This window comes from Cryptosporidium bovis, assembly GCF_009768925.1.
Source record: "Cryptosporidium bovis isolate 45015 chromosome Unknown contig_21, whole genome shotgun sequence".
NCBI lineage: Eukaryota > Apicomplexa > Conoidasida > Eucoccidiorida > Cryptosporidiidae > Cryptosporidium > Cryptosporidium bovis.
In genome coordinates this window covers 81,686-108,865 of record NW_027125023.1, presented here as the reverse complement: position 1 = coordinate 108,865, position 27,180 = coordinate 81,686, and the positions used below count along the sequence as shown (strand labels likewise).

General features: G+C 30.1%; 11 protein-coding genes across 11 annotated transcripts; 9 read left to right on the top strand and 2 right to left on the bottom strand.

Annotated features, from left to right (window-relative positions):
• Positions 1 to 102: 102 nt before the first annotated feature.
• Positions 103 to 739, top strand: FG379_001365 (uncharacterized protein; the record flags this gene model as incomplete). Its single annotated transcript, XM_067326968.1, has 5 exons — positions 103 to 215; positions 271 to 444; positions 490 to 553; positions 601 to 650; positions 676 to 739. The coding sequence occupies 5 exons, from the start codon at positions 103 to 105 to the stop codon at positions 737 to 739; spliced, it is 465 nt and encodes a 154-aa protein (XP_067183874.1).
• A 237-nt stretch (positions 740 to 976) lies between these two features.
• On the top strand, positions 977 to 2,722 carry FG379_001364 (WD0 repeat; the record flags this gene model as incomplete). Its single annotated transcript, XM_067326967.1, has 1 exon — positions 977 to 2,722. The coding sequence occupies one exon, from the start codon at positions 977 to 979 to the stop codon at positions 2,720 to 2,722; it is 1,746 nt and encodes a 581-aa protein (XP_067183873.1).
• Positions 2,723 to 2,917: 195 nt separating this feature from the next.
• Positions 2,918 to 4,182, bottom strand: FG379_001363 (uncharacterized protein; the record flags this gene model as incomplete). Its single annotated transcript, XM_067326966.1, has 2 exons — positions 2,918 to 2,943; positions 3,000 to 4,182. The coding sequence occupies 2 exons, from the start codon at positions 4,180 to 4,182 to the stop codon at positions 2,918 to 2,920; spliced, it is 1,209 nt and encodes a 402-aa protein (XP_067183872.1).
• Positions 4,183 to 4,516: 334 nt separating this feature from the next.
• On the top strand, positions 4,517 to 8,302 carry FG379_001362 (exportin 1; the record flags this gene model as incomplete). The annotated part of the gene is made up of 1 exon (XM_067326965.1): positions 4,517 to 8,302. One exon carries the CDS (start codon positions 4,517 to 4,519, stop codon positions 8,300 to 8,302), a length of 3,786 nt encoding a protein of 1,261 aa, XP_067183871.1.
• A 265-nt stretch (positions 8,303 to 8,567) lies between these two features.
• FG379_001361 (uncharacterized protein) lies at positions 8,568 to 9,491 on the top strand (the record flags this gene model as incomplete). Its single annotated transcript, XM_067326964.1, has 1 exon — positions 8,568 to 9,491. The coding sequence occupies one exon, from the start codon at positions 8,568 to 8,570 to the stop codon at positions 9,489 to 9,491; it is 924 nt and encodes a 307-aa protein (XP_067183870.1).
• Positions 9,492 to 9,699: 208 nt separating this feature from the next.
• On the bottom strand, positions 9,700 to 10,854 carry FG379_001360 (kinase; the record flags this gene model as incomplete). Its single annotated transcript, XM_067326963.1, has 1 exon — positions 9,700 to 10,854. The coding sequence occupies one exon, from the start codon at positions 10,852 to 10,854 to the stop codon at positions 9,700 to 9,702; it is 1,155 nt and encodes a 384-aa protein (XP_067183869.1).
• A 584-nt stretch (positions 10,855 to 11,438) lies between these two features.
• Positions 11,439 to 13,127, top strand: FG379_001359 (MAPK protein; the record flags this gene model as incomplete). The annotated part of the gene is made up of 1 exon (XM_067326962.1): positions 11,439 to 13,127. The coding sequence occupies one exon, from the start codon at positions 11,439 to 11,441 to the stop codon at positions 13,125 to 13,127; it is 1,689 nt and encodes a 562-aa protein (XP_067183868.1).
• A 167-nt stretch (positions 13,128 to 13,294) lies between these two features.
• On the top strand, positions 13,295 to 14,368 carry FG379_001358 (guanine nucleotide exchange factor eIFB delta chain; the record flags this gene model as incomplete). Its single annotated transcript, XM_067326961.1, has 1 exon — positions 13,295 to 14,368. The coding sequence occupies one exon, from the start codon at positions 13,295 to 13,297 to the stop codon at positions 14,366 to 14,368; it is 1,074 nt and encodes a 357-aa protein (XP_067183867.1).
• A 601-nt stretch (positions 14,369 to 14,969) lies between these two features.
• Positions 14,970 to 22,133, top strand: FG379_001356 (uncharacterized protein; the record flags this gene model as incomplete). The annotated part of the gene is made up of 1 exon (XM_067326959.1): positions 14,970 to 22,133. The coding sequence occupies one exon, from the start codon at positions 14,970 to 14,972 to the stop codon at positions 22,131 to 22,133; it is 7,164 nt and encodes a 2,387-aa protein (XP_067183865.1).
• Positions 22,134 to 22,262: 129 nt separating this feature from the next.
• Positions 22,263 to 23,828, top strand: FG379_001355 (TBC domain containing; the record flags this gene model as incomplete). Its single annotated transcript, XM_067326958.1, has 1 exon — positions 22,263 to 23,828. One exon carries the CDS (start codon positions 22,263 to 22,265, stop codon positions 23,826 to 23,828), a length of 1,566 nt encoding a protein of 521 aa, XP_067183864.1.
• Positions 23,829 to 23,921: 93 nt separating this feature from the next.
• On the top strand, positions 23,922 to 27,137 carry FG379_001354 (uncharacterized protein; the record flags this gene model as incomplete). The annotated part of the gene is made up of 1 exon (XM_067326957.1): positions 23,922 to 27,137. One exon carries the CDS (start codon positions 23,922 to 23,924, stop codon positions 27,135 to 27,137), a length of 3,216 nt encoding a protein of 1,071 aa, XP_067183863.1.
• Between the last annotated feature and the right edge of the window lie 43 nt (positions 27,138 to 27,180).

The following is a 27,180-nucleotide window of genomic DNA, read 5'->3' as shown; positions in this document are numbered from 1 at the left end:
GAATTTATTTTGTGAGATCACGAACGTTTTAATTCAAACTTCCTCTAATATACCGCCATTGTATTGAATTTGTTTCGATATTTCATTTACTTAAAAGTTTAAATGACTTCAAATGATTCTGTAGATTCTTCAATATATTGTTTGACAATTTTTCATAGGCAAACATGTGTATTCCACTTGAACGTGGTTGAAGCAGAAGCAACAAATTACTGGAGGTTGGTTTAATTAACTTTATTATCACACAGTAACTAAATAAAATGATATTTATAGGAACTTCCTCTCAAAACCATCAACAAGAGTAGAGTGTTGCGACTTAAGAACATCAAATAAAAAATTTAGCCCGAAAAGGTATTTCAGGCAGATCAAACTACTCAATGGTTTATTATTTTCTATGAAGTCTTTCTGCAAAAGACTGATTCCCAACGTAAATGCAGAGAATGAGGGGTAAGCTTATGCGAGATTTTTTTATTTCAATTATTATTCTACCAGATTTAATTCATATACAACTCCAATGTACAAGCTATTTTGCTTTGAAACACTTTCTGGACACAAGGTATGTTCGCAGATAATAATGAAAAGAAAACTATTAATATTTTTCAGTTTATACTAATGACTAATCCTTCGGTATACTATGGAAACGAACTACTAAAGTAAGTTTAGATGTTTTTTTTCTAGTAACTTTGACAAATATGTTACACTAATAGGCAACTTTATTCCACAATTTATCTTGAAAATGTAGTTAAATCACCTGACTATGTATTTGGAGCTCTTATTGAAAATAAATTTTTTGAGAATTCATTAGGATCGTTTTTCAAACATTTTATTCAAGAAATAACGGTTTTATAATAATTTAATTGATAATATGGTGTCAATATTTTCTTTTTTTTCTAAATAGTCTTTTTATTTTGTTGCATTTTCTGCTATTTTTACATTTTGTTTTAGCGCAAAATGTGTTCCCGAAAAATAACGATTCAGAATGAACCCAATAGATATTTCAAGAGACAGTGTTATTAAGTTAATTCTCCAATTCCTACTAGAAAATGGGTTTGAGGACACTTTTTTTTCACTCCAAAGAGAAAGCAACGTGTATTTAAATGGTGTTAAGAAACTAGATGACATTGAGAATAAAGTCATCTCCGGTTCATGGGGTGATTTATTATTTTTAATTAAATATCTTAAATTGCCTGTTAATCTGCTCGTGATTATTTTCGAGCATATATTACTTGAACTTTTGGAATTAAAAGAACCATATCTTGCAAAATTATTAATGGAGAACTCTGAACCTTTAAAAAAGCACTTGAGAATTTCAAACCCAGAGAAATATGAAAGTTTTTCGGAAGTAATTGAAAGATCAATTGAAATAACAAGACACATTTCAAATAGTGATACCGATGAATGTGATTATTCACCGATTTATAAGTTTGTGAAAACAAATTACATAGAAGATGGTGATATGATCAACTCAAGAAAACGTATTTCTTCACTGTTACTAGAATATGTTGATGAATTACCACCGTTTAAACTACTTGAGATAATAGGTATTGCATTAAATGTTGTAAAATCGAATGATTTAGGTGAAACCATAAACTTTGTAAGAGATAATGACGGCTATAATATTTTCAATTTAGGAGCACGTTCAAATCAGAGACCTGACAATGAAAAAAAAAAAAAAGCCCAAAGATATGAACTTTTTTCAAGTGAATTTATTCACAAAACTGAAATTAGTGATACTGGAGAAATTAGATGCATATCATTTTCTCCAGATGGTGAAAAATTAATAGCTGGAACCTCAAAGGGTTATATTTTCATTGGAGACTGTTTTGAGAATATTTTCGATAAATCGAACAAAAATTCAAAGTTTTATGTCCACTCCAATAAAGAGAAAGCCGTACTATGCTTATCGACAATGAAACTAAAAGATAGCAAACTTTTTGATTCCCAAGCTTCAAATGCTGAATACTTTGAGAAAAACTTTTTGATTGCAAGTACAAGTGAGAATATAGACATAAAAATATGGTGTTCCTTGAGTTCTACATTTATCATATCTATGGAGAATGTGCACGAAAATTATATTACAGATTTCAGATTCAATAGTGATGGAACTTGTATTTTATCAGGTTCATATGATGGCTCTATGAAGATTCATGGTTTAAAGTCAGAAAGGACAATTAAGTATTTTTCTAATAATAACAAAAGTTTTGTAAAAAGAGTAATTTATAATAGCAGTGAAAAAATTGCGATAGGTGGCCTAAATAACGGTTGCATATCTATTTGGGATATAAGAACAAGCAAATGCCTTGCACTCTACTCTATTTGTAATTCTCCGATTGTTGAATTGAGTTTAGTAATCAATCCTGACGTGGTTTTTACTGGTTTTGGTGGTACTGGAACTCCAAATATAGTACAAACATTTGATAATATATATATTGTTTCTAGATCTGAGTTACTCATTTTAAATATCTCAAACGGAGAAAAAATATGTTTAGTTCCAAAAAACCAAGAAAACAAAGGTGCAATATCAGCATCAATAAACAACGAAGCAAATACAGCATTCATATTGGAAGAGAATGGAATTAAATCATTTGACATGCTGAAAAAGAGATACGTTTCGAGTAAAATAATTGATATTAATGGCTTGGAAAACAGTAGGATTAGAGTAAATCATAAACTTGGGATTTTAGCAGTTGAAAACAAAGATTCTATACATCTTCTGAACACTTAGAAATGTGAACTTTCATCCTTCCAATCTAAAATTCTTTCTATTGTGGAAGTTATTTCTTCATCTTCTAATCCGAAATAATATTTAATGGTACTAATACTACTTGTTTTTTTTTTACATTCAACAGAACTTTTTAAAATCCCATTTAATAAATTGCACTTTTCTATGCAACAAATAGGATGTATAATGCTTGAAATTTCATAGTTCTTTCCAAAATATAGTGCCTTATTTTCTTCGAAAAAGCACTCAGTATTAGCAATAATATTATCTATTATTTTACTATTAGTTTGTTTTGATTTTAATACATCTTTTTTACCTGAGGTAAAGGATAATATGCTATGTTTGTTGAGCGAATTCAAATCATGGAATCCCGTTTGGCAAAAATCGATAAAATAATCCTTACATACACACTCAATAGAGTTACCAGAAATTTGCGTTTTAAATTTATCTATTTCATTTTTGTAAATCAAAGATGCAATATTTCTAAAAGGATGATTTACATAATCGTTAAATATATCAAATGGTACATTATATGAATTATAAGAGGTATTACTTATTTTGATTATCTGATCCAATGCAATTGCTGAAAGGGAATATGGATTAATAGAAGAAACAAAGTTGGAATTATGAATAATATCTTTCATGCCTAACATGTTCATTAACCAAATATCGCCTGAACTTTCATTATGATCAACTAAGCACTTTGCTACAGAAAAATTTAAAATATCACTAAAAATGGAATCGGAATTAATTGATAACAGCATTATAGAAGGCTTTCGTGAACTTGGTGCTTCATCTTGCAAATAATCCATAATTGTTTTTGAAACATCTCCATAAACACTATCTGCATCGAGTATGAAATAAAATGCTTTAATTAAGTCTAAGCTTTCAAGTTCATGCCTTAAATTTTCAATAACATCTTCAATTTGATCATTAATACGTGTATCGCTTAAATTTAAAGTATTGTAACAATTACTGAGAATTCTTTTACGCGTATTTTTTTCAAAACTCGAATTTTTTATTTTGAGTGATTTAATGTTCTTTTCTCCAAATATGTTTTTCAAGTGAAAACGGGCCATCTTTGTTGAATATTTATTATTGGAATCAAATTGTTCAAAAACTTCAATATTTCCCCCCCATATAGATTTCATATATACATCTTCTTTTATTGTTTCTCTAAAAGTATCATCAAAATTGTTTTTCACCATTGAAGTAAATAGTGAGTTTGAATTACACGAATCTACGAGTTTACCATCTAAATTCTCCAAATCCAATCTAAAATCTTCAAAGTTTGAATCAAAAACGGCGACTGAATTAATATTTGAAACGCAATCATTTTTTGATTCGGAAAAGTTTATTTCAATTTCTCGATCTTTGAATTCGTGATTTTCAATAAAGTTCTTACCAAAGTAAGAACCCACAATAGATGAGCAGTTACCAGAGAATATTTGTAAATCCTTCATTCATTACTTTAAAAGTGATTTTGCCTAAAATATTTGGAGAAAAATCGCAAAATTATGTAGAAAACATAAAACGTCAGTTAAGACCATAATTAATTTTTTTAGGCGGTATTGTTCAAATATTTTGGCTCTATTTTACTGTAAACAAGTAGACAATAGATAATGAAAATTACTAAATACCAAATTATTAATGTTATTGGGGCGTTTGTGAGTCCCTGAAAAGTAAAACTTTTTTCTACATAACAATTAAGATTTAAAAAATCCAAATAGATTATTGATGAAAATATATCATTGATAAAAAAAGTGTTCTAACGGTTTGCTATCTTTTATTTTCACAATGGATATTTCGTCATTATTAGATTTTTCTCAACCATATGATTTAAAGAGGGTCGAGATACTGGATGAATTGGTGGGGATTATGTATGGTTTACACCCTGGGGATAGGATTGTTGCAGATAAATTACTAACCGAGTTAAAACAAAAAGCAGACTCTTGGAGAGTTGTAGGTAATATTTTACAATTAAGCAAAAGTTTCAACACAAAATTTTTTGCATTGAGTATTTTGGAGAAATGTATTCAATTTCAGTGGAAAATACTACCAATTGACCAAAAAACTGGAATAAAGCAGTACATTACAGAGCTTTGTATTGAACTTTGCCAAGATGAAAAAGTACTTACTGAAAATAAGCACTTCTTAAATAAAACAAATGAGACACTGATAATGATAGTTAAACAAGAGTGGCCTGATAATTGGGAAAACTTCATATTTGAAATATGCAGTGCCTCTAAAACAAATCAGTATATATGCGAAAATACAATGAAACTTTTAAAATTATTAAGCGAGGAAGTTTTTGATTTTGGGGAAGATCAAATGGTTTCAAAAAAAGTTGAAAAGTTAATGAATATTTTGAACCAGCAATTCCCACAGATATTCTCACTTATACTCTTTGTACTAACATCTTATATAGAAAATCCACAGAATATTAAGGTAAATCTGGTAGTTTCCTCGTTACAATGTCTATGCCACTACTTAAAATGGATCCCTCTATGTTACATTTTAGAATGTGATTTAAGATTACAGCTATCACAAACAATAAATATTTCCAATAATTCAATCCAATATAACCTACTTCAACTTCTTTTGGATCATTTTTGGAGTAACCCCTCTTTTAGACTTGAATCTATAAGATGTTTGACAGAGATAGCCTCGCTAAAATTTGAAGACACTGTAAAGGATAATAATGGAAATATTAAAAAAAATATAGAAGATCAAATGGTAAATATTTGGGTTTCAATTGTGAATCGCATAAAAGAGGTTCCAAATGAATATGTTTTTTATGATAATATTCCAGATATGTCAACGAGTATGAGACTATATTATGAAAGATATTTTAATTATATTGCTATATTACTTTCTAGTTTTATAAAAAATCATAGACTGATTATTTGTGAGAAATACCCAGAAACTATTCAATGTCTTGACTTTGCCTTAGACCGGATGGTAAAAATAAGTTACATACAAAATGAAGAAGTATTTAAAGTTTGCATTGATTTTTGGCTTCATTTTACCCAACAACTTGTTTACGAAGTATTGGAAAACTCAAAAAAGAAATTAAATGACGGTTCTTCAGGTTCACAAATTAATTCACCTTTGTTTCTATTAAATAGTGAGTCGTATGGAACTATGGATTCAACGGAAGTATATAAACAAGAAAATCCATTCAGCAACCCTGAAGAATACAGCAATAGATTGGCTCATTACCAGCCCCTTTTATGTGATGTTAGGAAGATGATAATATGCAGAATGGCAAAACCTCAAGAAGTTTATATTGCTATTGATCCTGAAACTGGTGAAGTATCTCGTGAGAATATTCCAGACACAGACGAAATATCGCTATATAAAACTTTGCGTGAGATACTCATCTATTTAAGCAATTTAGGTCAAAACCACATGGAGAAAATAATAATGCAATTACTTCAAGAAGAATTTGAATCTTTGTGCGTCAATTGTGGGCTATCTTGCTCTTGCAATACAACAAATGGGAACCAATGGAATCCAATTAAGCTCAATAGGCTTTGCTGGGCAGTTGGAAGTATAAGTGGTACCTTGAGTAAATGCATTGAGAGAAGATTAATTATTGAGGTAATAAAATCTTTACTTATGCTTTGTGAGAGAAAGAGAGGTAAAGCAAATAAGGCAGCTGTTGCTAGCTGTGTAATGTATGTCGTAGGTCAATATCCGAGATTTTTAAAAGATCATTGGAAATTCTTACAGACAGTCATCAACAAGTTATTTGAATTTATGCATGAAACATTTCCCGGGGTAAAAGATATGGCATGTGAAGCATTTCTAAAAATATCAATGAAATGCAAGAAATCAATGGGTTCGAATAATTATGTTGGAAATGGGTCCGGTAATAATCGAAGTATTTTATACGAATTAAATTTGGGAAACATTGATGGTGGTTGTGAAGAATTAAAGTTCCTGAAGTATATGATTATATACTCACAAGAATTAAGACAACATTTAGATGACAAGCAAATTATTATTCTGATACAAGGAATTTCTCTTACAATATACTCACTTAAAGATGTTGATGAACAGTATATGTACATTACTGAATTATTGAAAATATTCGACGTTCTCTATTGGAACGATGTTGTATCAAAGTTAAACGATTTAAGATCATTTGGAGATAATGAACCTATGATAAATGAACTATGTTCAATGGAATTCTCACAGAAATTAGTAATAATTGTTCGTATTATGGAAACAATTGCATCTAGTTGTGGAGTGGGGTTTGCACGTGTTTTAATAGAGAGAAGCTCACACTTGGTAGATATATATAAATTGTATTCTAATTTCATTTCAAAAGAAGTACAACAAAGAGGAAGTTTGGTGGTTTCTCATGCTCATATAAAGCAATTAAGAATTTCAAAGAGGGAGATAATAAAATTGCTTAATTCATTTATTAAGTTTGTTGCTCCTAGAAAAAAATTGAAATTAAGCGAGAACAAAAACTCTACAGGTTACATTACTGAATTGCAATCGATTGCATACAATAATATTTCAGGTTCTGAGATGTTTCAATATTTTGTTCAACCAATTATAATTCCGATTCTTGAAGATTATCATGCGTGCATATCTGATGTTAAAGAGGCTAACGTTCTTTCACTTTCAAGTACAGTTGTTGTATGCTTGAATGATATTGTCAGAATTAACGGAGATTTCTTTAACACCATCATTTTCCACATATTTGAATGCACCCTTTCAATGATTAAAGATAATTTTCATGCATATCCTGACCATAGAGAAAATTTCTTCAACTTTTTATCTGATTGTAATGAATTTTGTTTCATGCAACTCTTTAATTTGCCAGGGAATATATTAACCCTATATGTAGAAAGTATTATTTGGGCAATTAGGCATGAACAACCGAATATGGCCGAGAAAGGTTTGGTTGTATTTTACAATCTGCTAATAAATTTGATCACGAATAATAAGGAAGTGGTCTCTTCACATCCAATTATACAAGTAAATGCACTATCACAATTTTGTCATGCATTCTATTTTTCGTTAATTCGAGAGATATTTAGTGTTTTAACCGATACCTTACACACATCAGGTTTTCAGTATCAAACAATGATACTCTTTGAACTAATTAAGATAATTGAATTTTCCTTAATGGCAGGTAATTATTCTGGAGCCTCGAGCTTGACTAACATGCAAATACAGTGTAGCATTTGTGAAGGCAATGTATGTAAGATAACAAAAGCTCGAGTTATGGAATATACAGCAGAATTGTTGATTGGTTCATTTATTACTGTTCAAAAAGAACAAGTGGAAGCATTTATTATTGAACTATTTAATGCTGTGCATAGTAAAACAATTATTGAATTTCAAAGAGTATTGCATGATTTCCTAATACAAATCAAAGAATTTACCAACGAAGAAAGCAAGAAAATATTTGAAATTGAAAAAAATAATGCATTGAAGCGTGCAATTGAAATTGAGAACAACAAACAATGGACAATACCTGGATTAATAAATCGGGATAACGGATTGCAATCAATCAGTGGAGATGGAGATGGGGATGAGGATATAGAAGATGATGATGAATAAAATAGTTATAGATGTGAATTAATTTTGTTATTTATTAATTATTTGAATAATTAATTATTTTGTCATTTTTTATTTTTTCTCTTTAAATGTATGGGTATGGATCATTTAGTCAAACCTCTACAAATTGGGTTGGGAATGAATGAAAAAATTAGGGTTGGAACAGGAAGGCAGTTTGTATGGAGTTTACTCTCTTCTTTAGTTTTTATAAATTTAGAATCTTTCGGTTTTTAATTCTGATCACTTGCTTTCTTTATATTTTGTCTAGATGTTGAGTAAACACCGTGAAGAAGAGGAACGTGGCATTTATCAGGTTGCAGACTTAAAAGGCACAAAAAAGGAAAATTGTAAACAGAATAAATATGAAGATGATGAAGAGTTTAGAGATATAAATCCAATATTTGGGTGTTTAATACCATGCCTAAAGTGTTGCATTTATCCTTGCAGAGCATTCTTTTTAACAGGAAGGCGCATGGCAAAAAAGAGAAGAGATAAGAAAAGGAGAAGATTTGAGTCAAGAAGGAATCAAAATAATAATTTCTATTCTAACAACATTCAAAACTCAAAACCTCAATACAATCAATTTTACAGTGCAAGTAGTAACATTGGCAATTGTGTTCAGAATCAACAAAATCACAATAATGATACATCCGCAAGGCCAAATATGAGACATCCCCATATTACAGGAAATTGTATTGCTCCAATTTGTTCAGGAACATCGGCTTCCTTCTGTACAATTCAGGCAGAATACCCCCAAAATAGGCGTTCCGCCTTACCTTCATCAAGTTCATATGGACAAAGAAGGTATGTTGAAAACTATTTAGATGATTCAAGAGATTCTCACGAATCAAATAAGCTGATTTATTGTTGTTTAGGGAATGATAGTAAAGAATTAACTGAAAGTTACAAAGGTGAATTAGAACGACCTTCGCCTGAATCTTCAGAGAAAAAGTACGATTCAAGAGATTTTAATCAAAATAAACAAGACTTCTATTCAGATGATGTAATATACGAGGAAGATGACTCATTTTGTCACGACTATTACTATCATCAAGGGTTGGAGAAAGATAAACGTTTACATAATGAAAGAAAAAACATTAATAATACAATTTTCTCCTCTTGTATGCCATATAATTACAGTGATGTTGTTAATTCAAAATATAATCAAGGAACATGTTTTGTTGATAATTGAAAGACTGAAACACACAATTAGGGAGAGGTTTAATAGATATTAAAACAATCTTACCCACTTTTTATATTATTCGTTTGAAGAAAACATTGATCATATAAATTTTATTTAAAAAGTTTTATTTTAATGGCATTTACATTAAGATAATAACTTTAGTCTTTTGTAGAACTTCAATATTTTCACTCTAGTCAATATTCAACTCTTGTAATTCTTACCAGTCAACGAATGGATCTGAATTACCAACTACTGGATTCGGTTGTTCGTGACTATCTGGATACTCCTCGAAGTTAGATGAGTCATCATGGGAGTTTATTTTTGGAATATACGGTGGGTCAATTTTTTTCAATAACAGCGAGTTGAAATCAAAGTTACAGAACCATTTATGTAACTTAATATCATTCACCCCCCCTTTAAGGTTACCATATCTTTTAGTGAGGTCTGGAGTCAGTAATCTCTTAACCAAACTTTTGCAGTTCTTATCAAAATATTTTGGGAAAAATATTTTTCCTGCCAAAATTTTTTGATAAATTCCCATTGGTTCATCGTCATAGAATGGTGGAAAACCAACTACCATTTCGTAAATTAATATTCCAAGTGTCCACCAATCAACAGGTTTCCCATGGCCCTTGTTTAGTAAAACTTCAGGAGCAATATATTCAGGAGTACCACATAATGTAAATGTCCTATATTCTATTGCTTTGGCAAATCCAAAATCAGTAAGCTTTAAATATCCATCCCTATCAATAAGTATATTTTCTGGCTTGAGATCTCTATAGATTATATTCTTTCCATGAAGATATTCAAACATCAAAACTACTTGAGCAGCATAAAATCTAGAGGTTTCGTTATCAAAATGTCTACATCTCCTTAAATAAGTGAAAAATTCACCTCCAATAACGTATTCCATCATAATGTACAAATATCTATCATCCTTAAAGGTCCCAAACATTCTAACTAAAAATGGATGTTTAATTCTTGAAAGTATTGTCCTTTCATTTGTAATGTGATCTACTTGCTTTTGACGGATTATTACACTCTTCTTAAGCCTTTTTATAGCAAAAATACTGTCATCATGTTTGTATTTTGATAGGAATACCCTTCCAAAAGATCCAGTCCCAAGTGTCCTAACCAAGTGGAAGTCGTCAATAGAGTATTTTATTTTAGTATTAGTTTCTTGAACTTCTTTGTATTGCTTTTCACTCTTTTGATGGTCCGAAGTTTGGTTTGGATTTGGAGTGTTATTCCCCGATACTTTATTATTTATATTAGTGTTACTACTAATAACTGTTGATTTTTGGTTACTACTTGACTCTTTCGACGAGTGATTCCTACCTCCTGAAACTAATCTCTTCCAAATCCCATCCATTAGTGAAATTTCAAACTTAGATTATACTTTCCTTTTCGAACAGTACAAAAGTATGTATATAGACCGATTTAGAATGTACAATCACTTTTTTCTGTGACCACAGTAAACACAAATATGTGTAAAAATAGGCTATTGCATATTCCGGTTTTAATGCACACTCCGTCTAAATATTTTGGGTTGCATATTTCATCTGGGCGCGTAGACATTTAATGAGCGCCTTGCATGCACAATTTATTAAACCTTTGACTCATTTCATGAGAAGATTTGTATTTTGGGGGTGTTACATAGGTCAAAGACCTAAATTATACTATTATATAAAAACTTTGTTTACCCTTAATTTTAAATTAATTCTCACGTAAATTCAAACTATTAGAGAGTGAAATATTTGTGAAATTTCATTGATGCTTCAAAAAAAAATTGTCCAAATACCCGATTTTTTAACTTCCACTTCACAAACGTCGTGCCTTTGCAGAGGCGGGCATTTGCCCACATATTCAAGCATGTGGGACTTAAATAAAATAGAGCTTCAGATGGAATGTACCAAAATTCCCTGGTGTAAATAGTTCTGAGATAGTTGTAGAATGATGAAAGTCACGAGGAATATAAGGGTAAATGTTGATGACAGAAATGTATATGTTATACCAGAAAATTTTAAATTTATTAAGAAGGTTGGAAGTGGTGCATATGGATGTGTTGCTTCATTTTATGATAAATCAAAAGGATCATATATAGCTGTAAAAAAAATATTTGATGCATTTCAGGACTTAATAGATGCAAAGAGGATATTGCGTGAAATTAAGCTGTTAAAACAACTTCGGCATGAAAATGTCCTAAGTATAATTGACTTGCTACCACCAGAATCACCGAATTTCGATGATATATACATTGTAACACAACTGATGGAAACAGACTTGCATAGAGTAATATATAGCAAGCAAAATTTAACAAATGAACACATTCAATACTTTATGTACCAGATATTAAGGGGAGTATCTTATTTGCACAGTGTAAATGTCATACATCGCGATTTAAAACCATCTAATATTCTCGTAAATTTGTCATGCGATTTAAAGATATGTGACTTTGGACTTGCTAGGGGTAATGTTGGTGATTTAGATAAGATTAAAGACGACTTAACTGACTATGTTGTAACAAGGTGGTATAGAGCACCTGAAATTATACTATGTGTAAATAGATATGATAAAGCCGTTGACATTTGGAGTGCAGGTTGTATTTTTGCTGAACTAATTAGAAGAAGTGCATTGTTTGCAGGTCATGATCATCTTGATCAATTAAAAGCTATAATTTCTTGTTTGGGAACCCCGAGCAAAGAAGAACTCGATTCCTGGCTTCCTTATCAAGGACAGACTGGAAATGCAAGAAAATATCTTGACACTTTACCATATTCTAAAGGTAAATCAATTAAATCACTATTTCCGGACTTTGACTGTCCTGATGCAATAGACCTTCTTGAAAAAATGCTTTGTTTCAATCCAAAAAAAAGAATCTCTGCTGATGAGGCACTTTCACACCCATATTTTGATAGCATTATATCAAGTTTAAAAGAGGAAGAGTCCCAAAAGCAAGAGAGTGACTCTCTAGGATCTTCCAATGACTCAATTTCTGAGAACAGTGCGAAGACAAGTACTCATTTTTCCAAAATGGAAAGTGTTATTGATTGGTCATTTGATAATTTTGAGCCAACTAAAAGATTATTACAAAATAAGGTTTATGAGGAGATAGCCGACTTTCATCCAGAGATATTGTTAAGAGACTTTCCACTAATATATAACTTAGGTATAAATGTTCCAAAGAAACATTTGCAAATGCTCCGTTCCAAATATACTTCAAATATCCTAAGGAGTAAAGATAGAATTAATTCTTATATGTTGGACTCACTCATTAGTACAACATCATCATCCTCTATTACTCCATCTAATAGCTTTGATATAATGGGAACAATTGATATGGTTAAAAAACTATCAATAGTTCATAATCAAAATAGAATTTCCAATTCACAGCCTGTACAAGTAGAGAAAGAACAGGGAAATGCGGATATTTCAATTGATGAAAATTATCGAACGGGCATACAGGATGTGTGTTTCACGACACCCGCCTCCCCTAAATCGATATACCCTCTATTATTTCCACAGAACTCTGGAGAAGGCAAGTCAACCCATTCAAACAGCAATAAATTTGGTTACCAAAAAAGAAATATAAATACTGTTGGGTCTCTATTGAAAATAAGAAGGAACGAATACGAGGTAGAATAGATAAATGTTCTTACAATTGCATTTAATACGAGATCTTTAGATTATTTGTAGTGTTTCCTAATAGAATCAACTGAAAATTTAAGTTTACTTTTTTATTTTCGTTCGTTCTTTTGACACTTTGTCCCATTATAGAAGACCTTATTGACACGGAAATAATTAGTAAAAAAATGGAAAGGAAGCAGTTTGTACAGAACATTTTCAATTGCTCTGTTGTTTCGGATGCAAGTAAGGGTTTAGCTTTGGCATCATTAACCTCAAGATTTGATCAATCCAAAATACATCCCGCTGTTTTAAGACTCGGAATCAGAATGAAGGATAGGAGAATAATGGGAACAAATATGAGGAGCAAATGTCTTCTTGTTGCAATTGGTCAGATGCTAGAAGACTATTTCTGCCCACCATATAAAAGTATAGAAAGACATCTGAAAATGGTCCTGGATACGCAAATAACATTTATAACGATCCAAAGACAGCATAACATTGCCATGGGAAACGTAATTAAATGGCTTAAAAAAGAAATAGCCAATATTAACCCATCGCAGTCTTCGAGTGAGATTATAAACCAACTTATTTCTAACATAAAAACATATATTTATCAGAGGATAATTAATGCATGTGAACGTATTTCATATTTGGTTTCAAATTATTACATCTCTGAGAACGATATAATCGTTACATATTCTAATTCAAGTTCCGTATTTAAATCATTTTTTAAGGCTGTAAATATGGGAAAGAACTTCCAACTAATAATTGTGAACCCTGAAGACAATTTTGAGGAGGGCAATGAAATGATTATTAGAGAATTGTCTCTTAAAGGAGTAAAGATAACCTATATTTTAATAAATAGTATTTCACATCACTTGAAATATGCAACAAAGGTTATTATTGGTTCCTGTGCTATTTTTTCAAATGGATATGTTATGAACCGTTCAGGCTCAGCATTAATATCAATGTTAGCAAATATTAACAATGTTCCCGTCGTGGTACTAACTGAATCATACAAACTATCAGAGAAAAACTACTTTGAGGGTTCAATAACATTCAATGAACTCGTAGAACGAGAAATAAGCAGTGAAAAAGAAGACAGTATTGATTTAACGAACGTTAAAGATGAGAGTAAAGGCACAACATTGTTATATTTTCCATGTTACGACGTTATACCACCTAAGTTTATAAATGCAATTGTAACGGAGGATGGAATTTGTTCACCTTTTTCAATTTCAATACAAAGACTAAAATAGTGGTTCCATTATAATTGAAACATCTAAACTACCTTAATGCTAATTATTAAAACTCTAAAAATATGCATCGCATTTACTTTTTTTTTTTTGCGGTATTAACTAAAGACAAGAGCGGCGCAAGTGTAAATTACCTTGCTGCACTAAGAATAAAGTTGAATAATGACTTTCTTTAGGGAATAGAATTTTAAACTTTTTAACCATGCCATAATCCCACTCCATAACTGGTAAGTCTTTTATATTAAACTAAGTTGGCAATGTAGCAGTTGAGTTTGGAAGTGAAATGGTTTGAATTGAATTGAAATTGCAATGATTAGTCTTGGTTTCCGTGTTTCTGAAAGGCTATCTTTTCTGAAGATAATTGAAATCTATGAGCATTTTTAATTTATTTAATATTTTTATCTTCTTTAAACTCTGAATTTTTGGCCTCGAGCAATAAATGATGATTGACCATCTTCGTGATTTTTATGACGAACAATTGTCGCCCCAGTCTGATTTTGCTCTTGTTTTTGTCATACTTTTATCATTCTTACATTGCCTTACATTGTTTAATTATTCGTTTAATAATTTTAATTTCCAATCCAGTGGTTAATTTCTTTTCAAGATGGAAAGCTTGAGAGAAATCCTTATAGATAGATTTATATACTCATTTCCTCTGATTTTTCAGGGTCATTTGGAAGTGAATTTATACTTTTCAAAATTAGAAATTCAAACTGTCGTCGAAATCATTGAACATAAGAAGGAAGTTTGTTCGAGAAAACATCTTGGAGTACTCACTTTGATATTGGTTTCCTTTGAAAATGAAAAATTTAATAGGAAAAAACTTTTTGGTCTCCTTGGAGGTATAATTATGGACAATACTCTTTCAAATCGTGAAGCTGAATGTTTTCAATTATTATGTGAAATAATTGAGTTATTTTTAAAATTCTTAATTGAGAATTGTAAAAATGATATTAATACCCAAATATACGGGAGAAAACTTGGTTTTGGTTATGTAGAATCAAATATCATACTTAGAAAATACATTTTTTTAATTCAGCACTTTCTAAGTAGTACCTTTGACACATTATTTTCAAACATTAATATTGATTTAGTGGACAACGATATTTTTTGTTCTTACTGTTCTAATGTCATTAATGAATTAGATTTTTTTCTTAAGAATTTGATAATTTTTATAACCGTCTGTCCTGTAGATTTCATCGATCTGAAGAAGATATGCGATAATGGACTCAACTTGGAATCAAGTATACAAGTGCATTTCGATCAAAATTTACTGCATATGCTAGTGTCCTCCACGATAAAAATAATGAATATAATGGTTAAATATTGTAAAACTGAAAAGTTTGTAGATTTTCTGGGTTCATACACCTTGGAAAAATATAAGAGTTCACATGAGAAGTTAATTGGGAAAATCGTCTACTTTCTTATTTTGGAGTTGCTTTCGGAGAGCAACGTCTTAATTTTAAATAAAGAGCTCATCATATCCCTGGGAATATATTTATCTTTCTTCTTTATAATAAATTCATGTTCTTTCTCCTTGTTCTCAAACAACAGTATATATTTTGATTTTAAATCAATAAATACAAAAGTTGAACATTTCATTATTAATAACAAGTTTTCAAAAGTGGGATTTATATCATTTTATAGAGGAATTGTAATTTCTAGGCCTTTATTTATAAATCCACTTGGAACAACATCTGTCAATGTTGGGTCATTGGATAAGCACTTTTTTAGCTACACATTTATTTATTTCAAGGATGTTTTGGACAATTATTGTAGCAATGAACACTGCTTACTCGCAATACAATCGATTAATGCATGGGTTTCTATTCTTATAAAGGAGTTAAATGCATTAAATAACAAAGCTGTATTGTTAGATTCTTGCTTTAATATATACATAACTTCTATTTATAATATATTATTCTCATTCCTAAACCAAAACGTAAACTATTACTTGAAATCGATAATTCAACTATTAGAAGAATTTGTAGAATTAATACTTACTTTGGACTGTTATCTCGAAGGAAATGATCTTTTTGAGTTAAACTCGAACCCTTTAAATTGGTTAATTAAATCAGTTTTAAGCAATAATTGGAATAATGTCAAGTATAAGTATTTCTTTTTGGAGAGAATTTTAAACCGTATTGTTATTTTATATAAAAATAAATCTATCGATTATTTAGAATTTGGAAAACTATCTTCTCTCCAAAACTTTAGATTTTGTGCGGACGATAAGAATGAACTTGAAATAATAAATGACACAGAAACAAATTTGCTGTTTTGCTTATTGTATTCACTTTCAGTTCAAAATATATCTTCTTCTGCTTATAATTTAATTGTTACTTGGTATAAACTATATGATTTACCTTTTTATTATAAAAATAATGTTCATGTTTCCAAAGATAGATATGGTTTTTTGGACTTTTTATTGTTTTCGACTGTAAATATTATTACCAACAACTTCAAATTCGATGATTGTAATATTATAACTGATGAGATTAAATATACAATATTCAAGAAGGTACTTAAAATATTCAAAGTGTCAAATAGGAAATACTACAAAGAAAAGCTTATATTTATTTTTCATCTTATTAACACTCGATTTTGTATGCATAAAATTTCGCGTGAGCATAACTCTAATCTAAATCCATTTTTATTGGTTATCCTTCCAGAACTAAAAAAGAATAACGTTTTATTTTGGCAGAATTGTGTAGATGCAGACTGTCATACTACTAATCTGAACTTGGTTGTACTTGATATTCCATGTACTAAGGTATTAATTAAAGGTTCACATTTAGTTGAAAATATTTCATCCTTCAATTCAGAAATGATTTCTTCAATACTGGAACTGGCTTCGATAAAAACAAGTGTAAATGATAATAGAATCAATATTGAGAATATGAATTTAATAAATGAATTGGAATTATTGTTTGCTATTATTAGTAATATTAATACCATAGGTATCCAAAGAGGAGTCTTCACAAAACTCATGATAATTGTGGAAGAGAAATTTGTATCGAGTAAAAAAGTGTTACTTAGAAGCAAGTTATTGGTTGAAGTGAAGGAAAAAGTGTGTACTTTATTGAGGAGAATTTTCAATTTTGTGTTCACATCTTTAGGATTGCATATTTCATATGATAAAACAGATTTTTTTCTACGAATCCTATGTCAATTTATAGAAGTATTTTACAACGAAGATATGTTCACCTCTCTATTTGAAAAGTTAACTAATCATAACTCAAAACTGGATTTTTCAAATACTATTGTATCTAGATTGCAAACATTATTATTTTCAACATCTGTAAGCACAAGAGACTTCATAATTGAAATGATTTTAAAAAATCAGAGATTTAAGAGTATGTTTTGTGATTTCCACTTCAATCAATATAATTATGAATTTGAAATTCAAATGGATGCCACTATGTCAGTTTTAAAACCTTTGATATCAGGTTTAAAACCAAGAGAATACAAAGCTTCGAGTATTATATTATTCACTTATCTTCAAAAAATATTATGTGATGACAATGAAGAGAAGTTATCAAATTTGCTTATGAAGGTTCTAAACATAAATAATATAAATAAATCCATCTTTACTTCTAAATCAAATATTAACCTTATTCACTTGTTTAATAGCGAGTTATTTTCAAGGTTAAACAATTCTTTTGCAGAAAAAAATTGTCTAATAGTCTTAAATGGTGAAAGTGGAATTGAAATCCCATTACATAGTATTGTAAATATACTTGGAATATGTTACAAATTGGAAACAGAGTTTCCAGATTCGCAAAATTATACCCATGATAACTCCAAAGATGATATTAATATACTCTTCAATAGTGCATTTGAGTCTATATACCTTTTAATAATTTGCTTAACTGTTTTACTCAGAGTAAATAACAATTTATTGAGGTGTACAAGTATGAATGCTATAAAATATGAAAATCTTGAATATCAAATTTCACAGACAATCGATGAAATAAATAGACTTTTCAGGACAATTGTGGCATTTGAAAATATTTTGTTAATTAGTCCAAAAAACTTGCACATAAATTACATTGTTTGTAGAGAGCTTGATGATAGTATTGATAAGGAGCTATTTAAATTTATCGAATCACTAAATTCAGCCATTTTATCAGGCAATACTGTTTCTTTTGTAAACAGCACATGCACTCTTATTATTCAACTTATTTTAAGCTCCTATCATCCAGGAATCTCCAACTCCCTTCAAGAATTATTTTCAGCATTCTCGTCTTATATCAGTAATCTTAAGAGTGGAATTTCAAAATTTCACTCCAACAATACTCATTTCAAAATTGATACTGTAAAATTAAAAATTGGGATCAGTAATGAACTCGTATCATATTTAGAGAATAAAGAGTTTAATCATTTGAAAATGCAAGAAGGCAATAGTAAATGTAATTCATTAATTATTGGGAATACCATAGCTTGTGGCAAATTAATAGAACTTCCAAAAATTTGGATTTTGAACTTAGTGCATTCAATTATTCCATTTGAATCAAGGGAAATATCAACAAGAAATCAAGAAGTAAATCCTAGTGTTGAAAATTCTTTTCTTGATGCTGAAAAAATAAACAACATTTTCAATATAATTATCCGTAAAAATGATAATAATTGTCTGTGTGATACCTCCAAATACTTGATAAAGTATAACCTCTACGATATTATTAAAATATTCAAGGAAGAGTATTTTAATGAATTTAAAATACCATCACCTAAAAGAAATTCTGCTAACTTAAGTAATGTCTTTGGCACAATTATTTCCTTACTGTTGGAAAATACAGAAACATATTTTGTAAAAGTTTTGTTAAAATTATGTATTGTAATGAGCTTGAGTTCATACGATTCTAAAGAAAATATTTATGTTTTACATCTAAACGATCACTCAAGAAACATCAAAATTGGTGATCATACTATACATTTTAATAACATACTCGCACTTTTAATAAATAAATCAAGGATTGGAAATGGATCTGGCTCGCTTCTTGAATTTTTGGATGCAGATATATTATGCGGATCGTTAATATCTGCTTTTATCAGTATAAAAATTTACAACCTTGAAATGGAAAATAATAAGAGATTCATGCTTTGTAATTCGTCACTCAATCTAATGTCATCGTTGATAAAAAGATTTGCTTTTGAACCTTTTGGAAACGAAGAATATCTCAACAATTTTAAGAATTATAACGAAAGATTAAAATTCAGAAGAATAAAAAATAACTTTGACTATAATAATAGAGATGTTGGAATTAACATCTCAGAATACTACTCTATGATTAACCTTTCCAGATTTCCAAATAAAGTTGTTCTACAGTACTATTCTTCAATTTTAATTCAAAATTCATTCAACTCTTGTTATTCCCTTAAATCTATGATGAAAAACACTGATTTATTTGAGTCATGCATAACTGAGGCCTTGTTGAATTCAAACCACTATCAATTCCAAGGAATGACGTTACTATTTCTATCTGAAATTTCTATTTCATGGTTCGATTGTTCTCGAGATATGGCGATAGCAATAATCAAAACACTATATTCTCCCTCCTATTTTATAAGATCTTATTCTGCAAGACTTTTAACAAACATTATTCTAAGGTCTTTGAATAGTAAGAATATAATGAACTCAAAAGCTGAAATTTTCGAAGGTAAAATAGATGATAAAATTTTTGGAATACTATCAGAGAGAATTACTCACACCCATTACCGTAAACATTCATTAATTCGTCTGTTAAATGATTTAATTGAGTATTCTTTATTTTGTGAGTTACCTATTAAGTACAATTTACTTCATGGTACACTATTACTTGGAATTAATTTAATGAAACGTCCAAATGTAAAACTGTTTCTTTCAATAATGGCATCCGAATCTGAGAATGTTGATCTCTATATACAAAAGAGCTTAAATTTGCTTTTGGAGAATTCATCTAAGGAGATATTCAAAAACTACTTAGTGCGCGTATCCATGTATGAGTTTCTTAATCTGTTGTTGGATTTGGAGTTTACTGATAAGGTTAAATTCGAATTCAAATTTAAATTTCAGCTATATGAGAATAATGATTTTCGAGGTACTCAAATAAGTCTTTATAAAATGAAACCCAGAAATTTTTTCCACGAAGTTTTTGACAAGAGCGTTATTGAGTTTATTAATATCATTCAGGTACTATCTTTTAGAGCAATCAAAGGCGGACGTTATTGTGAACTATTTGAACTAAATAATATTTTAATACAAAAGAAAACAAAAATAAATAACGAGACAAGTATATATACTCATCCGAAGGTGTTATCTGAGTTTTATTCTGTTATTTGGGAGAACTTGCAGTTTGTTCCAGAGGTTTCTATTGAGTTATTTGTAAATATAATAATTGAATTGCTAAATATTCATATCAGAACTTTATATGATTTTTTCACTTATTTGAATTCACATAAAATTCAAGTGGAACAAATGAATCATTTTTACGTTATAACACTTGAAAATATTCGCACAATTGTCGAATTTGCTTCTCTATTGGCAAGGGATCAAATAATTTCAGAGATTATACTATCTAATAGGAATTTAGAATTGAACATCGACTTACATATAAAATTAATTGGAAAGGTCATATCAAAAGACAATTATAATAGTCCTATAAGTAAAAAAACAAATACCACTTATAAAAACTTAAAGCATTCTACTTCTCTACATAAAAATTCTGAATTTATACACAATTTATTAATTGTTTACGTCAGATTCTACTTTCCTTTATCAAATAGAACTGATGCTAATGATTATAAGTGTACTTCCGAAATATTTAGTGACTATATAGATGGTTTATTTTCTGAGCAATCACAATTTAGTTATTTAAACTTAACTGAGTTTAACAAATATGATCTTTGTTATTTAAAGGAAATTATATTTTTTAATATTAAAAATGAATTGGAATTGTTTGGAATAAACTTTACCAATTTTGACGTCGATAAAATCAAAGAGAATTTCAAATATAAAAATAGTACAATCTCTGCCTATTTTTTATTTAATAAAAACTGCTGGTACAATTTAATGCTTTCTTTCATATTGTTATCTTCAAGTGAGATCGTTGAAATAAGACTAAAATGTCAACAGATATTTTGCAAGTATTCAAACACCATTAAACTCTTTTCATGTATAGTTAGTGAAAGCCCTTCTATTACATTGGATAATGATGAATCAAGAAGTATCAGATGTATGATTAACTTTGTAATCAAATATAATAATGATGAATCCTGTATTTTTTCACTATTTATGATGGATTCCCTTTCAAGAATTATACTTAACCCCAATGGCAAAGAAGTCTCAACGCAACTATTCCCAAGGGAAGTCGAAAACATTCATAATGAATATATTTTCACACTACAAATTCTATACAATAATATTATGAAATATCTGACTTTTATCAAAGGAGAAAGTGTTTCAAGTGAAAGACTATCTAAAATCGAGCCTTACATAAGTATGTGGGAAAATGATATTTCAAGTCAAGTTAATTTTTTTAACCAATTAGAGAAAAGTATTAATTGTGTCCCAATCGAACTGTTTACCATGGATTTATTTGGAAACATTCTGAAAACTGAAATTGATATTTATCTATTTTTTATCTTATTAATGAAATGGGAAATAGTGATAAAATTCAAGACCACGGTAGGAAGAGAAAATAAAATTAATCATATGTTGAATAATATCAAATCACATAGATGTAAATTAGACTGTATACTATCTGAAGTACATAAAAACTCGACTTAATTTTTTTTTTGTGTGTTCTAAAAGGTGATTTTGTTTGGGGGACATTTGTGGGGAGGGGACTAAAATTTTTCGTATATAAATTTTTGTCTGTATATGTATTACTCACCTGCTAATTAAATACTTTAGAAAATGGTTGACTTTGAGGTTTTGGAGAAAGATGAATACTCTGTCTATGTGGAGGATTCGGATTTTCGCGATTTTCATGGACATATCAAAGAAGATCCATTAGTTAATTTTGTCAGTTTTACCGAAGAAATATGTTTTAGTAAGTCAAGGCGAATACAGAAAAATAAACTTAAAGATATTCCACGTCTTAAGTGGTTGATTCTTTTGAGAGTTATTCCATTAAATACTTTTAATATGCCTTTTGATGAGTGCTATATGAAGGTTAGTACTCTTCTGAATCGTGAAAGGGATGAATACAACATTTCTTTTAAAAAACATAGGCTTGACATATCTAAGATGACGTCTATGGACCCTTCAATATCTCATCCCCTCTCGCAAAACGCAGGTAATCCTTGGAATGAGCAACAGAAAAACAGTGAATTGTTGGATGAAATTTGGAAGGACATAACTAGAACGTTTTCTGATCGTCAACTCTTTTCTGAAATTAGCACGAGACAATTGTTACAAAGAGTCTTATTTACATGGGCACGCGAAAATCCCGAGTTTGGCTATAAACAGGGAATGAATGAACTTGCTGCAATTTTTTTTCTCATAAATTTCAGTCAGAAACCGAACTTTGCAAATATAGAGTCTCAATCTACTGGAATAATTGTCAATTCCATTAATAGCTTCACATTTACTAATGAATCGATTGAAGCTGACACATTTATCATGTTTAAATCATTGATGGACACTTTTGGAATAAAATATATGTTCCAGTCTCCAGATGACTCCCAGAAAAGTGAAAAAAAACGAACCGATGATATCAAACTTCCTATTATTTACAGATGCAAAAAAATCTATAAGATACTTGAAAGTATCGATAATGAACTTTATTTACACCTCTGGAAAGAACATGAAATAGAACCTCAGATACTGTTTCTAAGATGGATTAGACTTCTATTTTCAAGAGAGTTTTCTAATATATATGATTCCATAATAAATTGGGAATTAATGTTTTGTGACTCCCTTAAGAATGGAGCAAAGTATACTATTGATGACCTAAAAACCAAAATTTCCTCCTTAAATGAACAAAAAAACGAAAAAATATATTTTATTGTCGACTCAATTATGCCAATTGTCAACTTTGTCGCAGTTGCGATTATAACAAGTCAACGTGAGCAAATTCTAAATATGGACTACAATCAAACTCTGAAATTTTTGGTTAATCAATCAAGTTTAACATTGGACCCTTTTGCAATAACTCAAACTGCAAACAAATTATCTTGCATCTTATCAAACACCCTTTTCGATCCTAACTCAGATAAGAGAGATATTTGTAGGAATCGAGGAAGAAAAGATTTCTTTGGTCATAGAGATATTCAATATTCTCAGTTTAAAAATAATACAATAACTTCATCGGGTCATTCTAAAGCATTGAAAATAAGCGAGTCACTGTTAGAAATAACAAGGAACTTGCATGCAAACGCTAAAAATATAGATGATTTGGAACATTTGAGAAATGCTATATCTTCCTCCTGCAAAGAACTGCTTGAAATTGGAAAGTTACTTAAAGAAAGAGACATTTGAACTCTCCTCCTTTTCTTTGTGGTAGCTGATCACGCGCGGAAATCTATTTCGCCTCAATTACATGGATAATTTTTTTTTAATAATGAAGGCATCATGTGGTCTCGGAAACTCTATATTTCACTTAGTTTTTCAATTTTTATAAACTTATCGATTACTTTTGCGTCAATTGTTGATATTCCATGGCCAGTATCTACAGGATATATTCTTTCTAGTCTTGAAACTGCACAACAAGTGATAAATAGTTCTAGAGTATTGACGTTAAATGACTTTGTGGAAGAGCATTGTAGAACAAGTGATTACTACCCATATATAGACCACAATTACTCAAAAGAAATGTGGGAATGGTTTATTTCATGGCATTCCGATTCAAGTGTATTGGCAGGAATGATACTTGAAAATATAATTGTTTTGGATTCAAAGGATGTTCAAGTAGACGTGAAGCCACTACTATCTGAATATATCGATAAATTAATGTGGAGAGAAAAATTCAGTTGTGTTATCTTTGGGATATCAATTTTTCTATTTATTTCGGTTTCGCTCGCTTTTGTTCTATGTAGAGTACTAAATGATAGAGTAATATCTTTTGAGGAGACAACGCAAGGCCTGTGGAAAATAAAGTTGAGTATATACATATTTATTGTTTTGTTATGCATTCTATCTACTGTTTATATACTAGTATCTATCATTACAATAGTTAATTTTGTAAACTTCTCATTTTCATTTTCTTCGTCAGTTTGTTGGCTGGCTACAGGAGTGGATGCACTCTCAAATGGAAATATAAATATAAATACAACATCCGGTGGTTTCGATGTTGTAGAGGCGTCTCTAAGGACAAATACAACGATACCATTCATTGGGACTCTCCCATTGTATGGGCTTTTTCAAGAGCTTGGCTCAATAGAAGCAATTAATGGTTTAGTTAACTCAACCTTTGATTATATAGATAGTGCTGGATTTTCAACCACCCTAAGTCAGAGATTAGCAGACATGGTTACTGTTTTTACCAATAGTAGCCTTATTAAACCAACTGATGTAAAATGGTCAATCCCCTCTAAATCTTCACTCTCAGTTCTTGTTGACCAGGCAGCGAGTTCTTTTTTGCCAGTAAAAGAGACGGTTTATAACTCAATGGTTCCAGTATTATCGGAAATTGTGGCCCTTGCAAAATCGGTTGATACATCATCAATGAGTTATTCAGTATCCGCCTATTTTGATGTTTTTCAAGAGTTCATAAGATATATAATGATCTTTATAATGTTTTCAAAAATAGGTAGTAACGTTATCTTTGCAATAATTACAACATTATGTTCCTGTTCGATTTTTGTTGGTATATTAACAATAATATTTTCTATTTTACACATAAAATTATTCCTTTCAGGAAAAAGCCATATAGGTTTTTTCCAATCAAGATCTGCATTAGTAGCCGTTGCATTTATTATTTTGGGTTTCTCAATTATTTTTTCATTCATTACGTATACGTTGACAATTGCAGGCACTGTTGGTAAGGATTATTGTTCCTGGTTAGTTAAGGATTTATTCAGTACTACGGGGATGAATTGGATATCTACTATAGGCCCTGAAATTGGAATGGTATTCAGTATTTGTCTATATCCGCTTGCAACATATATTAGAGTAGATGATAACAATAGCAGAGAGCTAGAACTAGAATTTTATTCTAATAGGATTAGAGTACTTGAGGAAATTGGAATTTCAGACAATAATACCAATAAATACTATGGCAAGCTCAAGTATAATTATGAAAAGATAGTTGGTAATAAGACAGATGTAAATACACACTCAGAAGATGAAACAAAAGATCATCATTTCAATTTTACCAATGAAACATTTAATATAAATAACGATAGAAAACTCGATGGAGGGGCGATTGACCTTTCAAAATTAGGTTTGAGGAGTGGTTCTCTCTTTGCAGAAGCTGATTCAGGGAGTAGTATTTTATTGTCAGAGCGATATAATCACAGGAAGGTCTATAGTTTGTTCTCTGATATTCCAACAAACAATAGCATGGCAATATTGTTTTACACACTTTTACCTGGAAGTCTCGTTCTTGATCTTGCAAATATTGTGCCTGAATATCTTAACATCGCTTCAACAACTTTAAGTATCGCAGAGCAATCTTTTACTTATGTAAATGTAACTGATTACATAAAATTTTCATTAATGTATTTACCAGACACTCGGGAGTCATCTTCCGCTGAACAAGAGGTTCCAGTGCTAGTATTAATTACACAGAGCTATTTTTCTGAAGAAACACTATCAAAAAGTTCAATATTTGGCTATACAACTTATAGTTCTTTGTGTAGTAGCACTAACAACGATGTTTCAACATTGATGATATCTTCCCAATTACCGGTGAAAATACCTGGTTTGGAGACACTCCAGACGATTATCGATCCATTTAAAATTAAACCGTTAGTAGATAACTATCCCATTTCTGTGACTACCGAGACAGAATCAAATGATAATTCTATCATTTTTTCAGAGTTCATCTCAGATATGAATCTACAACTAGTTCAGGAATTATCTTCAGAATCTCAAAATCAGACCGGAATAGCCAACAAAATATACGATGACGTAGTAATTGATTCTAACACTAACTTCGATGAGATAGATTTGGAGCCATACTATAAAATGAATAAGTATTTCACCGAATATCCTATTTCAAGCTATAAAGAAACATTGGAATGGGTTAAAAGGTTAGCGAAGTTATATGACTACAAATTCTATTGCTACCCATTTTCTTGGGTTGATATCGAATGGGTAAAAGCAAACTCAAAAAGTGGTAATAACACGTTATATTCTAAACTATATGGAAAGGAATGCAATTATTTGGAATTTCAAAGATATATTACTAGCATAGGATACGATTATTTGATCAATCCAACCGATATTGCTTTTAATGAAGTCAAAAAACTATATAAAGACATAAACTATAGAATAAAGAGTATGTTGGGAAGTGCAATGGTTCTTAAAAATATTCAAACAGAAGCACATAATTGTGGGCAAGTATCTGTGGACTCCACAAATGCCATCGTTACTTTTTGTGGGATGATTGGTAGAACAAAGCACACATTAATCATCTTATTAAATGTCGCCAACTTTATTGGTTTTGCAATAAGTATAATAATTGGTGCTGTTTGGATTATTTCACTTAGATATGAATCGAGAATTACAGATTCAATATTGGAGATGGAGCAATCAAATAATGAGTCTGAAAGAAATTCAGATGGCGAACTTAGTGAGGTAGATCTCAAAATAAATACCATTGACCATCCTCCTACAAAAAAGTAATAAATTCAGGTATCCTGAAATACAATGTCCTAAGTAAAAAAAA